General features: G+C 42.2%; 1 protein-coding gene across 3 annotated transcripts in view; it reads left to right on the plus strand.

The window, feature by feature from the left end:
* The window catches only part of STOX2 (storkhead box 2), a 160,005-nt gene that overhangs the window by 64,955 nt on the left and 81,322 nt on the right, over window positions 1–13,728 (plus strand). The window contains exon 1 of one of the 3 annotated variants that reach the window (XM_044449833.1): window positions 849–1,377. The exons of the other annotated variants lie outside the window; for them this stretch is intronic. Coding sequence (XP_044305768.1) covers window positions 1,212–1,377 — 166 coding nt within the window. The 5' untranslated portion in view covers window positions 849–1,211. Of the gene's footprint in view, window positions 1–848; window positions 1,378–13,728 lie in introns of those variants that run through there. 3 annotated transcript variants of the gene reach the window in all.

Below are 13,728 nucleotides of genomic sequence, written 5' to 3' on the forward strand. Positions count from 1 at the left end.
TATTTTACATGAAAATGTGCAGCCAGCCTGGCTCGGCGCGTCTAACTTAAGACAGCTTCTCGCTTAGCATAAGGCTGGGAGGCTGCCTTGTTTCCTGCCCTTCAAGAGCTATTCACTGGAGGCGAGGCGGAGAGGGGTGGCAGAGGCAAGCCGAGCGGGCGATGCGCGCCGGCTTTTCGGAAAGCCAAGCGGCCTCCTCCGGATTGAGCCTCCCCCGAGGCTGCAGGGGGTGGCCCGAGTGACAGAAGTACGTAGGCGGCGGCAGCGCACCTCGCGAGGATGGGCGAAGGAGAGTAACCTGGCAGGAAGGCGGGAAGGCGAGGCGGCGGGCGCGCTGCAGCTGCGGGAGCGTGGAAGGGACGGGCGAACCCCGGCCATGATGCTCGTCCGCGCCGGGCCTGGTCGCCCCCGTGGGTGGGTAGCCGTCCACCTGGGCTAGGAATATGCCCTGCCCGTGCGGGAGGGGGAGAGGCGGTGGGTGCTGTGCCCGCGCGGAAAGGTCGGCCAGCCGGCCGGCAGGCTGCTGCAGCCATGATTTTCTAGGCTGCCTCGTTGATGTTTTGCTCGGATTCTGATAGGTGGAAGGCGGGCGGGGGAGAGCAGCTTTTGGCCGTGGCCAGCACGCCTATGGCATTGCAGAGTGGATGCTTCCCCGCTTTGCTTCCTGCAGCCCGGCGGGTCACAAGCACAGGCCGTGTGCCTGGCCTCTTTGGAGCGGGCCTTTTGTGTCCCGGCGCACAGTTGGCGAAGCCCTTCGGCGCTGAATCGAACTATTGTTTTGGGACCCCGGAGCCTGCACGCTTCCGATCTGTGCTCTGCCCCCTCTCCGTTCCTCGTTCTCCCGCCGCCGCCGCCGCCGCCGCCGCGACCTCCGCCTTAGAAGCCACCCGATCTGCCTTTCCCCCGGCACTTGATGACTCCTGGAAGCTCTGAGCTGGGCTGGAGTAGCAGTGAAGTGTAATGCATTGTGGGACGTGTGTAAAGCGGGATCTTTCCAAGGCTGGCAAAGGAGCGGACCTGCAGTTTTCTGCCTGATGATGGACGAGGCAGGGGCAAAATGTTGCTGGCAGAGCCCAGCCGGGCTGTGCGTGTAAAGGGACGGATGTGCAAGGCGAATGCAGCGGGCGAGCCGTGAGGCCTGTCTCATGGTGCTGCGGCTGCTCCTGCTCCTGCTCCTGCTCGTGCTGGATTAGACTGCAGGTAGCCTCAAAATGAAGAAGACCCGGAGTACAACCTTACGGCGAGCCTGGCCTAGCTCTGATTTCTCTGACCGGGCTTCTGATCGCATGAGGTCCCGCAGTGAAAAGGACTACCGCCTGCACAAACACTTCCCACCAGCTTTCCTTTCCCAGGCATCACGGGGCTACATGACATCAGGTCCGTAACACGGTGTGTGTTTTGTGCGTGCGTGTGTGTGTGTGTCTATGACTATCTGTCTGTGTCGAGGCTTGGGCTTGCATGTTTGTTTATCTCCCCTGTGCTGGGTAAGGAGGTTGCGACTGATTTGCATAGGTTTTAATGAATAATGCAATTTCTTTTAAAGCTCACATCCACCATTTTGTACCTCAGAAGATTCACAGCAGGGCCTTCTCAATATGGTGTTTAAAGCCTTCGAGCCCCCCTCCCCATAAAATAAATGGAGAGAAAGAAAGAGAAATGGTCACATCTGTATTTGCTGCGAATCAAAATGCCTGGGAGCTGTGATTGTGGAGGCACACAGACACACACACACACACACACACACACACACACACCTGCACCCTGGGCTCCTTGTGCTGAAAAATGATTGCCAAACCAGATAATGTCTCCTAATCCAGCTAAATGCAATTAATCCAATAGGCATTTCTGTGTTTCATTTTCTAAACAGAAAGTGTCACTGCCCTTGTGGCCTTGTGAATGTAGTTGGCTTGCTCTAGTTGACTATTTTGACTGGAAGTTCTTTTTGTTGATAAAAATGAATATAAATATAAACATTTGTGTGGAGGGAAGATAGTGTCTGTGGATGAATGTCACATGTGTATATTCCATCCATTCATTGCTTGCTTCTCTGGAAGCACTTGAAAAATAATGGACACTGCACCAACATTTTTGTGTATGTAAGACAAGATAGGAGCACAAACGAATGTAATAAAGTGTTAGAAGATTTTAACAAGAAACCTTCACCATGTTATCAAGAATTTTGAAAGGAAATGCTCCCAATTCTTGCCTTAAAGTAATGCTTGTTTATTTCATTCATTCTATGATGGCTCTTAAAATCCAGGCATTCACGAGATAATGAAGATAATGTTTAAGAGAATTAATGTAGGGAAGAGCTAAAGATCCTGGAAATCTCCTTTGTTGTTTGACTGTTTTGTCAGTGCAATCATTATATAGAACATTTCATGGCCATTTGTTATCAAGTTTTATTTTTCCTTTTAAAGCTTCCTTTAGCTTAAAAAATTGTAGATACAGAACTGCAAAGGTTATTTAGCTTGCACCTTTCCCTATGCCTGGTTTTAAGCCAAAACTAGTGGATTTGAGTAACTTAGGGTGTAATCCTATGCATGTTTAGATGGAAAAAAAAGTCCTACAATTCCCAGAATTCCCCAGCCAGCTTCTGGGGAAAGCTGGGAGTTGTAGGACTTTTTACCACCTAAACATAGAAACATAGGATGCATAGGATTGTACATTTTCCTGGGCTTTCTTTTGTCAGCAGAAAAGGAGAAATACTTTATGGACACATTGTTTTAATATGTTTTAGTCAGCCAGCTCTTTTGTTTCCACAGAAGTCATCCATTAAGAGAAATGACAAGTTTAACGTATATTTTAAAAAAGAAAGGCAACTACATCATTTGGAGTTTGGTTACTGCAGCACCTTCCACAACACACCTATGACAAATCTTCCCTTCCTGTACCTAGAATCTGAGCCTGCTGTTTATGATCACTTAATGCAGGATGTTTTATTTGTTTAGATTTGAGACATTTTAGATTAGAATAATTAGATTGTGGCTAATTGTGTTGTCAGTTATCTTTGTGCAACTGTACTAAGGCTATTGAAATAACTCTCAGGTTTCTTTGTTTTTCTGGAACTCAGTCTTGTGGATAGAGTTATTCATCAATGTATGTACTCCCCTTAGAGTTTTATAGTACCAAATACAAATTCAGCACACACAATACTCTGTATTCATAAATGCAGAATCCAGAGCAATTGTATGTTCTAGCTTGAGCAGCATTAATAGTGAGTTGCCTGTGTCCTGCTGGATGTGAGCCTGCATGTGATTGGGAAATGGGAGACCTTGGTGTCAGAAGACTGTGAATGGAATGTTACATCCTTGAGTATCCTGGAGGTGTGATCTACAGTGCCACAGTACAAGAACGGCTGGAGTGTGAGGGGTGAGTGAGGTGGCAGAAGAGGTGGCAGGCAACAAATCCACTGTGAGAGGTACTGTGTAATTGTTAGGAGAATAGCACAAGTATCAGCTGAAACAAGAGTGATGTAAAGCAAATGTAGTGCGTGATACTGTAGTTGGAAAAGTAATTTTGCCCTTGGTGTGAGTTTACTATTTTTTTTTTTTAATGAACTCTGTCCTTTGCCTTTCCAAATATTGGTTTTGGGAGGAATGGGTACTGAATCTAAACACTTCGGCTATTTTAAAAGGAAGCTCTCTTCCTGACAGGAAATCTATAGGAAGTCTTCTTGCATAAAAGTTGCACTGACTGTGAATACAAATGCTTTCTTTGTCACCCAAAATGTTTTACAGAAGAGAGAGCCTTGAAACACATGGGCTTTTCAAGCTGCTGCATTCTGTTTGTCTAGTCGTTTAGCCTAATCACTATTAGTATTGTCATGGTCCCTTTTAAATAAGTGCTCTATTGTTTGAGAAATGGAAGAAAGCACTGCTTGTTTGAACCCAAGGTTATTAAGGAAGGTATGCAAACAAGCACAATATTTTCTTTTCTTCCTTCTCCAACTCATTATTATGTACTCTGAGTTTTTGAGATGGGGTGTCTTAGAAATGTAAGCTTCTTAAATCAGGTAAAATTCAGATCTTCTTTCAACTTGTTTCATTTGGTAGAGTTCATATAGTGGAGTAGTTTAATGATCATGAAGAAAGGAAGCTATATTGGTTTCTTTTCCCCACCCCATCTGTGCCTGGTGCATGCCATGCAATTTGCCCAATTGCAGATTGTGTGTGGCCTGCTGTCATGTCTAAACACAGTGAGGTGTGCAACAGGGGTGGCTTCAGAACCATCCCCAAACCCATGGCTTGGCGTGGTTACCCACCCCCACCGCTGCATACACTTTGCCAGGTTTGAACAATATGGCATGCTGTGTAGCACAACAGTGATTAGCCAGATTGAGTGGTGTGTGCCCAGTACACTGGGACACAAATCATCCCGATGATCCTCTGAAGCCAGGGAGTGTTTCTTTAAGGGGGGGTACAAGAGTGTTAGAGGTGGAAAAACAACTGAAAAATATAATCTGATAGGTTGATATGCAGTCCATTTTTAATCAGTTAACCATTACTAATAAATAGTAATATTCCTGAAATCTGATTTATGATAAGGAATCACAGTGCTTACTTGAAACATTTTGGATGTTCTTCGGAGTGGGCAGTTCATAAATGGAAAAGAGATAGACAAAGCTGATAACCAACTCATGAAGGAAACAAGAGTGTAAAGTAGTGAGATTTTTCTGTGAGAATGGATATGGAGAATTGTGTCTTCTGATGCCAAATAATTTCTCAGTGAATGCTCTCTGGTGCAGTTCAAAGTTTTTTAGGCTTCTAAGCAACCACAGGGTTCAGAGGCCATATGGAGTGTTCATTGTTTATGCAAAAAATATAAATTTTCCATAGGAAAGCTCACTAGCTTTACACCTTTGAAATGAATTGAAACTATAACAATAAATATCTTTGACCTTTGTATTGAATAGGACTAGCCCAGCATAATACATTTTGTAAATGTGAGAAATGGGTAGATATTATAATATTGATGAACTGTTTCAAACAAGTGGGAAATGGTTGAGCTAAAAAGTCAATACTGATGGTATGCTGTTTATCCTTCCAAGAGCAGGCCAAGATTTTTTTTTAAAGCTCTAATGATCTATTAAGTATTTGTAGCTGATCATGTGTTGGAGATCAGTTACTTAAATTTAGTGGAGGAAGTTGAGTTCTGGTTAAGAGAACAAGAAAGACAACAAGAAACTGATTGAACAAGTTTAGATTCCTTGTTAGCTGTAAATATTTGTATCCTCCTGGAGCTGTTTTAAGGGCAGCTGAAGAGATTCTTGGTAGTGTTATCATGTGTGGTAGAACTGTCTGTCTCTTTAAAGTGAATGCTCAGAAGATGGTGGCATAAATGAAAAGTCCCTCTACTGTTACCTATTACAAGTTTTCATCATTGTCCTTTTTGTCATCATCATACTACATTAAAAGAGTATTTTTACTCACTAAATTGTTATCAGTTCTGCTAGGTTGAGAGAAAACATTTAAGTGACCAAGCACAACACAAAGCAAAAATTTCATGTTGACTACTAATTTTGATAATAAATAATCTGTTTGCGTTGCATGAAGATACTCAGATGGAAAGCAGCCTTTCAAGGTGTTACTGGTGTTTTTTGAAGTAGGAACCTTTTCTAACAACATGGTAAATAATGGTGGGGTTGCCCCTTTGAGATGTTTCCAGGTGGCTTCTCATGACAGGATTGTTTTGAATGAACATGTCATCCTGAGAATCCATGGCTTATTGTTTTCAGGATTCCAAACCCAAAATGGTGACTTCATCATGGGTTGTCATAAGTGACTAGAGAGCCTCCTGGTGAGTGTGGTGAAAGCCCCTGCCACTCCTGATCTCATTAGTACTGCCATTTCCGTACTCCTCCTTCCTTGTTCTGTACTCTTCAGCCTGGGTTCCTTCAAACTGAGATGAAAGGACACCAAACATAGTCACAACGATCTTGCAAGTGCTTACCTTCGAAAGTCTGTGGCTATGAAATCTGTATAATTTCCCAATCCATTTTAGGACTCTGCCTTGACTTTTGTGTATATCTGTTGATCTACCCACTTGCCTGCCTTGCAGTTTTTCTGCCAGTTCACCTCACTCCCTGCTCGTGAAATTTGAGTATCTTTACCTATCTCTATTACTGCTTTACAAACCGTATGAATATCTGACAGCTAACAAAGGAAGGCAGTTGAGGAAAATGAGAAACACAAAGGGATAGGGGCTGTGGGTGGGGAAGCTTTTTTAATGGGACTAATTACTTTGAGAGTAGAGGAAGCAGCCTTAAAAAATATGTTCTCCAGCAAGGCATGAGCTAAAATGGTGGGTGAAATGGACAAGGTCATTCAGAAAAGGTAGATATTGCTATGCCAGACTAAAGAGCAAAAAGTTTTGTGGCCCTGAAGACTTACTAGGAATCTTGAATATATATTTATGTGTAGCTTCCAATTGTTCTTCAGCGTGGTCTCTGTGCATCACACATATGAGTGCTGTGCCTGTGGAGTGCCTCTAGCTAAGCCTAGAACTTTCCACGAAACCCTTCATCCCTCACTCCCCCATATAAATGGCAGGCTCCCACCATTTTGTCAGTTTGCTTTCTAACACTGTTTGCCAGTGCATCAGGATCTCTAGTGTTTGTTGTCTTTTCTCTTCACACTTCAGTTGTACTTTTCATTTTCCTTTAACCTTTCTATTTAATCCCAACTTCAATTTACCTCTAAAAGCCTTGTTACTGCCCTATCCTCTATTCCCTAAAATCCTTCTTACCCTCTCCCTTCCCTCACAACCCTTAACCATGATCATTCGCCATAATTTTTTTTAACCCTTCTATCATGGAATTCTCTCTAAAACTTTTATGGCCCTGCAGTCTTACTGAGGATCTTGAATATATATTTATATGTAACTTCAAAATGTATAACCATATTCATAGGAGTTCGTGAGGGTTTATGCATTTGGTGATCTGATGTAGGAGGGGAGAACTTCCCTTATGACCAGGCAACTTCCAGTGAACCAATTACAAAATGGGTTTTTTTATAGTTAATAACCATGTTTTACTAGTGCATCTTGGTTTGCACATCACAACAATACAGAGTTCAACAACCCATGGATTAAATAAACCATGGGTTAGCAGTATGTGTAAACAAGGTATTCGGCTTGAAAGATAGGGTTATGTTGGAAGTAATGGCAGCAAATTCTGGGTTAATTAATCCAAGATATGCCAGGCAATCGACCACATGCAGTTTTAGTATGTAAGCAACAGCTTGGTTGTTGCTGGTGTTGCTGTATGCAACCTCTGATTGGTATGATCAGAGGTTGCTTCATGACTTGCAAACCGAGGAATTGCAGGTTATTTGGGGTTAAACAATCCAAAACTTACCTAAGAACTAACAGAATATTAGCTCATGATCAACTCAGTCTTGATGTGCATGTTACATAGCACCCTACAGTTGGTCTGGCCAGCAGATTGGGCAGCAGATTGGATATATTCAAAGCAGCAGCAGCATACAGTTCAGCATATGATGACTTAATACTGCCATTACATGTGAACTATTTGAACTGTAGTGGGATTAATTTAGCAAACTGTACAGTGCAGTCTTTGCTTTTCAACTCAATATCAAAATATTGTTTGACTTCTGCTTATAATATAGGGTTTCCACATTTAACTTCCTTGGAAATCTGATTTGTTGTTGAGACTGTTAATGTTTCAACATGCTGTATATGGTAGAAATTATATTTTATCTAGAGTATCATGGGATTCTACTTTTTTAAACCCATTTAATCTTTGGCTTTGTGACAAAGACCAGAAGCCCCAAACACCAAGGTCATCATGTGCAGTGTGGGAAGAGTGGTGGAAGCAATCTTCAGCTTCTTGGCCTCCTGCCATGTGTATTTTGATAGATGGGTGTTTTTTGCCCATCTAGTTGGAGTGGGGTGGAAGGAAGAGAAGAAGGTCTGGGGAGGTTTTTGGATAGCTCATATCTTGGACTCTCCAGTCCATTTTCTTTCTCTCTTCCCAAAACTTGCCCTTTCTCTCCTATAATGCCACTTTTCCAGGTTCCAAGAGCAGCTGGCAAAATTCTTTCCCTGTCAGCTAGGAGGGGGAGTGGGGTTGGAGCTCTGATTTCCAGCACTGAAGTTAGATAATGCATATATTCCTCCTTTGCACCGAAGATTTTCACTCCAAAGTAAAATGCTGTCAATTAATACTCAAATTAAAATAATCAACCAAACATTAATGGAACTGCTACCAACAAAGTAGGCAGACAATAAAGAACAAAATGTCATTATTTTGGCTTAGGGTACATAATAAGACTATCCCTTTTCAGAATGAGACAACAGGTGCACCAACTGAAAATGAAAGGCTCTGCATACAAAAGGTGCTATTTGGAAATCCATAGTCAGTGAAACCTGGATCTAGAATTATTTACAAGTCTTAGGCCTGATCCTTAAAGGGAATTGCAGCCTCATCTAGAACACACTACACACTTCATGCCTTTGTGGCATCTACACCACCTTCCAACCTACACCACTGCCATCTACCTTTATCATTTGGACATCATCATGAGGCTTTCTTGAGATTGGCAAACAGCTATGCTTAGGAAGCCAAACTGCAAACCTGTTCAATCTATTTCCTACCAATAGACCTGTAATGCAATGAAGTCTGTGTAGGAATGGCAACATCTACAGGATCATATATCATAAGTTCACGATACAACATCATGGCCTTTTTTTGGAAGAGCATTTGAAGAGAGCTTTGGCTGTGAGGCACTATAGAAATTAAAATTAATGGTGACGGTGACGGTGATGGTGAATATGAAATGAAACAACCCACGTCGGAAGTGGAGAAGAAAATTAAGAATTGGGATAATCTTGCCAGTGCATTTCTGAGATACTTGTCTTTAACCTTTCAAGACTTAAACAGTTTGAGCCCCAGCTACTTGAAGGTCTACCTTCTCCCCTACCAGCTTGTCCATACTCTGAGATCCACAACAGATACATTTCTCATCTGTCTATTACCAAGGGCAGTTTAGTGGTGAGTACAAGAGACAGAGCGTAACTCCTCAATGGTAGCCCCATAGCTATGGAATCAACTTCCATCAGGGGTTCATCAGGCCTCTTCTTTGAAGGGAATTGGGAAAGATTTGGACACTCACATGTTTTTGTTGGCTTTCCCTTAAGTCTGGATCATTGCTTTTTATAGATAAGTTTTGTTTTTACCGGTTTTAAATGAGCAGTCTCTGGTTTTAATGGATTTTACTGAAAATGATTTTAAGGATTTTTAAAATACTGTATTCACTTCATGTTTTTAAAATCATGTATACTTTCATATGGTTCCAGTCTTAAAGGTGGACAAGAAATAATAACGTTGGATGTTAGGATGACCCCATAACACTTGTCAGAACTAAGTGCTGTTCTTACAAGGAGGGGAAACCATGCTCTCCCAGTCCCTCTCCAGTGATACTCTTCTCATTGATACTCAATGATGCTCTGTTACTCCACACATGGAGAACTGTTTTGTAAAGAGCAGGGTCTCCTCCACCAAGGGAAAATTAGTGCTCTGGATTTCATGGAAAGCTGCCATGGATAGAGTTTTGCTGCTGTATGAAGTCACCTTCCATGTGCAGTGGCAGTGAAAAATAAACAGAACTATCTATTTGTTATGAGGTCATAGCAAAAACAAGGGGCATTGCTCCTTGTTGTGAACCGCTATTAGGCCATATACAAATGCAATTGATAAGTTTTGCTTCCACTTCCACTTCTTGTATGTATGTGTGTACATGCACTTAAATGTACAACTCGTAGGATGCATTTTTAATGATGCACCATCTCTTAATGCACAGTATCATTAGAAGGATGCAACTTCCATTCTGGTGCTGAAGCATTTCTTCATAATGTGATTGCCACTGAGATCACACTGATGCCATTAACTGACCTTTAAACAGACTAAGCATGGTAAGAAATAACCTGTTTGACCTACGTTTTCCTCTCACTCCCTTAAGCTTGAATTAAATGTATTAGCTTTCCATTTTAGGAGTATGTATTTAGCTAACTTAACTACGTGAGTTTGGGCTTAGGATAATGTACTAAACAATAAAATATATTAATAAGAAAAGAGGAAGTTGTAGTGCAGCATTTCCCAGTGTTTTAATAGGGTAATCGGTTAGTGAAGTCTAAAGTTCAGAACTTTGTTGTCAGTTAACACCACTGACCCAGAGATGCACCCCTCTGGCTTCTGGAAAATGTTCTGTTTCTTTCTACCTGATTACGGTATAAGAACTTATCAGCAATTAGTGTTATTAAGTGGTATCAGCACTTTAACCATGTCAACCAATTACTTATCAACCAGAAATAACTGTTTTTGCATCACATACTTTCCTGTAATTAGGAAAAAAATAAGGAGGGGCTTCCAATAAATGCAATTTGCTAAGAAAGGCTGTACATCCTTCTTAATAAATAAAATGCAAGCAAAATTTTGTTCATTTTCTTTATACCATATGTTGTTGGGAATACTTAGCTAAATGTTAAAAGGTTGCTGCCTGAACAATAGTAACCTGTGTAATTGGAGGCTTTCAAGCATCCTGTGGCCTGCCAAGCTCCTAAAGCCGGGTGGAAGAAGCATTGGAGGTAATTTTCTCCATCTTCTTTAATTGAACGTCTTGCTAAATGAGCCCATCTAGCTGAGTTGCAAGGTCAGGGGCAGGACAGGAGCCGAGAGGCTTGTGTATCCTCAGCCACTTCCCTCCTTGCCCACTTGCCCATCCCAAAATGCTCACTTCCTCTCCTTCTGAGGTTGTAACACTTACAACAGGAGGGGAGGAATGGGGTGGGTGTCCTTTCTCAGGGTTCCCTCTGCATGATTGTAGCATGGTTTTTGGCCTTGAGGGAGAAAATCCCCAATCTGTTGTGGACCCCAAACACAATCTAGTGGCCATATTGCTTTTTTAAGCAGATAGCTATTGGTAGTTTAACTCTGAATAGTGTAGGGCAGCCTTCCCCAACCTAGCCTTCCCCATTCATGTGTTAAGACTACAACCGTCAGCATACCTGTTACAAGTCAGAGCTGCTTTGGGTTCTTGTTCTCAAGGACTGCTGGCTCAAGGACTCAAGGTCTCAGAACAATCAGAATTGGCATGTGAAACAGATCAAGGGAGCTGGGGAGGATGGGCCATGTCAAGACACTGAAATGAGTGAAGCGGACACGCTGGTCTCAAGGTCAGACTCCTCAGGTGGCCAGGCAGTTTCTGGGAATAACCAAGATATACAGCCAGTGGGAGGGGACCTGAAAATGAGTGTTTCTCAGCTCTGGTCTTGACCCCATGCCAAGGCATCAGCAGAGGTGGGCAGCACAATTGGACAATTGGTGTGCAAATGGGAGGCATGCTCACATTCAGAAAGCCCCTCCTGAAGTGATGGGGCCCAGTCATGTTCATAAGGAGAGTTCCTGGAGGTGAATAATAGATTGGGTGCAACGAATCACTCTGTGCATGCTCAGAGATTCTTTCTGGGTGATTTGTGCTTTTGGGTCAATAAAGAACACATTGCAAGGAAAATGAATCCTTAGATTATGACAATACCCAACCATTGACCATAATGGCTGTTGCTGATGGGAGTTGAAGTTCCAAAAGTCTAGTAGGGCCCAGTTTAGAAAAGGCTCCAGAAGAGGTAGAAAGCCAGGGGTGGAGCATGTGAAGAATTGCAATAGTGTTTGTCTAATTTCTTCCAGTATAGAAGCCAGTGCCCCCAAAGCCAATTTGTGAATTGAGGAATATGCCTCGTGTGTGTGTGTGTGTGTGTGTGTGTGTGTGTGTTTAAAGATCTTCACTGGCTAAAACAAAACATGTGAGGAATAGCTAAATGGGCATCTTTGGTATGTTTTCTTCTGATGATTTTCTTTGTTGGGATATATTGGTGGGGCTTAGTCCCTGTGCTAATGTCTTTATGCAGGATGCCTGTCAAATAAGACATAAACTAATGGCCTGAAGGACTGAACATCTGATACAAAACCTACCCAAATTTTCTGGGGTGGGGGTTGTGAAGCAGTCCGAGCCAGCAGACAGGCTGCAGGTGGATCAGGTATCAGTAGGTGGAGCTGAAGCACTGAAATATCCCACAGAGACTTGATTCCCTTTACTGAAAGAGGTTAATTTGTCAATTTATTGTGAAAATATGTGTGTGTGGCTATTGTAAGATAAAAACATCTAATGAGAATTAGGAAAGCCAAGATGTTTAATTCTGTCTTTAATTTGGATGTTTAATTCTGTCTCTGGCTGCGATGCTGGATTTTATTTCAAAATGGCATGGTGGGTTCCAAGTGTTTAGAAGGATAGACCATTTATGAGTCTTACTAATGTGAAGGCTGGTGCAGACTGGGAATTCTTGGCTTCCTGTTCTTTGCTTTCTTTCCATCATTTCCTGATGTGGCTAATTGAAATAAAAGGACTATATGAGAAATGTTGATTCATGCTTGAGAAAGCAAAGTTCACTGTGTAAGAGCTAACACTTTCTAATTGTACTATGGTGGTCCCAACCTGGGTACTTTGCCCCACTTCCCAATTTCCTTCTGATTTCCATTAGTGCGCGCGCTCGCGCTCGCTCTCTCTCTCTCTCTGTATGAGTGAGTGTGAACTTTCTCAGTACATTTAATGATGCAAGTAATATCTTGTTGTGAACCGCCCAGAGAGCTTTGGCTGGGGGCAGTATAGAAATGAAAGGAAAGGAAAAAGGAAAGGAAGAAAAGTTTAGCTTTCCAGTTTTATTTATAAGCCACATAATTACAACTTCTTTAAGGCATAACTCAACAGAAGGTCATGTTCTGGTAGATGGGGAGTTGGAGGTAGAAATGATAACTTTGGTTTATTGTAAATGATCTCTCTGAGTGTTGAAACATATGTGTGTTATTAGGAAAGGAGTACCCTGTTCTTCTCACCAGAAGTAGCTACTGTGTACAGACTTGAGGAAGGAGAGCTTTGGGCAGTATAGAAATTAATCTGTCAATTAATTAATAGTAGTAGCAGACAGAAAGCAGGCCCTGTGAGGTTCCTGTGGACAGTAAGTGGCAGGCTAGTGCCAGCTCTTTCAAAATTTCAGTGGAATATTAGCCTGAAATATTAAACCTTATTGATGAAGCTGCACAAATCTCTTGTTTCTTGTTTTCTCAGGATATCAAGATGTAGGATATATTGAAATTTTTGCTTATAAATGATAGTGCTTTCTCTCGATAGATAGATAGATATAGATATATCCATCAAGATATGAAATTTGTGTATATGGTACATATGGCAAGAATTCTTTGTGTTGTTTGTTCTGTAAGACAATCTTGCCCAACCTGGTGCCTTCCAGATGTGTTGGACCATTATTCTGGCTAGGGGAGGCTTTGAGTTGCATTCTCTACATGCACCAGATGATACACAGGAGGTAGACAAGCAAGGTAGACATCAGGTCTGCTCTATTCTGCAAGAAATAGCACCATATATCATCAGTTGCCCTGTGGGAAGGATTTCAGAAGAGAAAATAACACAGGATAACACAAGGCACTTGCCTCTGTTCTGAACTGGAGTAGGCTATTTTCTGCTTTGTCATAAACCTTAATCTATGTACCCACCCAGTTGCCTCACTAGTTTAGTTACACATCTAGTAGTCTGTATGTGGCCAGTTGGCATTGCAGGAAGGAGAAAATGTACTAAGCATAACTCTTAACTTCTTTCCATAGGGAAGTTCTGAGAGATGAACAAAACATCTTGCAAGTAC

The sequence above is a fragment of the Varanus komodoensis genome, unplaced genomic scaffold (genome assembly GCF_004798865.1).
Source record: "Varanus komodoensis strain SLA01 unplaced genomic scaffold, ASM479886v1 scaffold61, whole genome shotgun sequence".
NCBI lineage: Eukaryota > Metazoa > Chordata > Lepidosauria > Squamata > Varanidae > Varanus > Varanus komodoensis.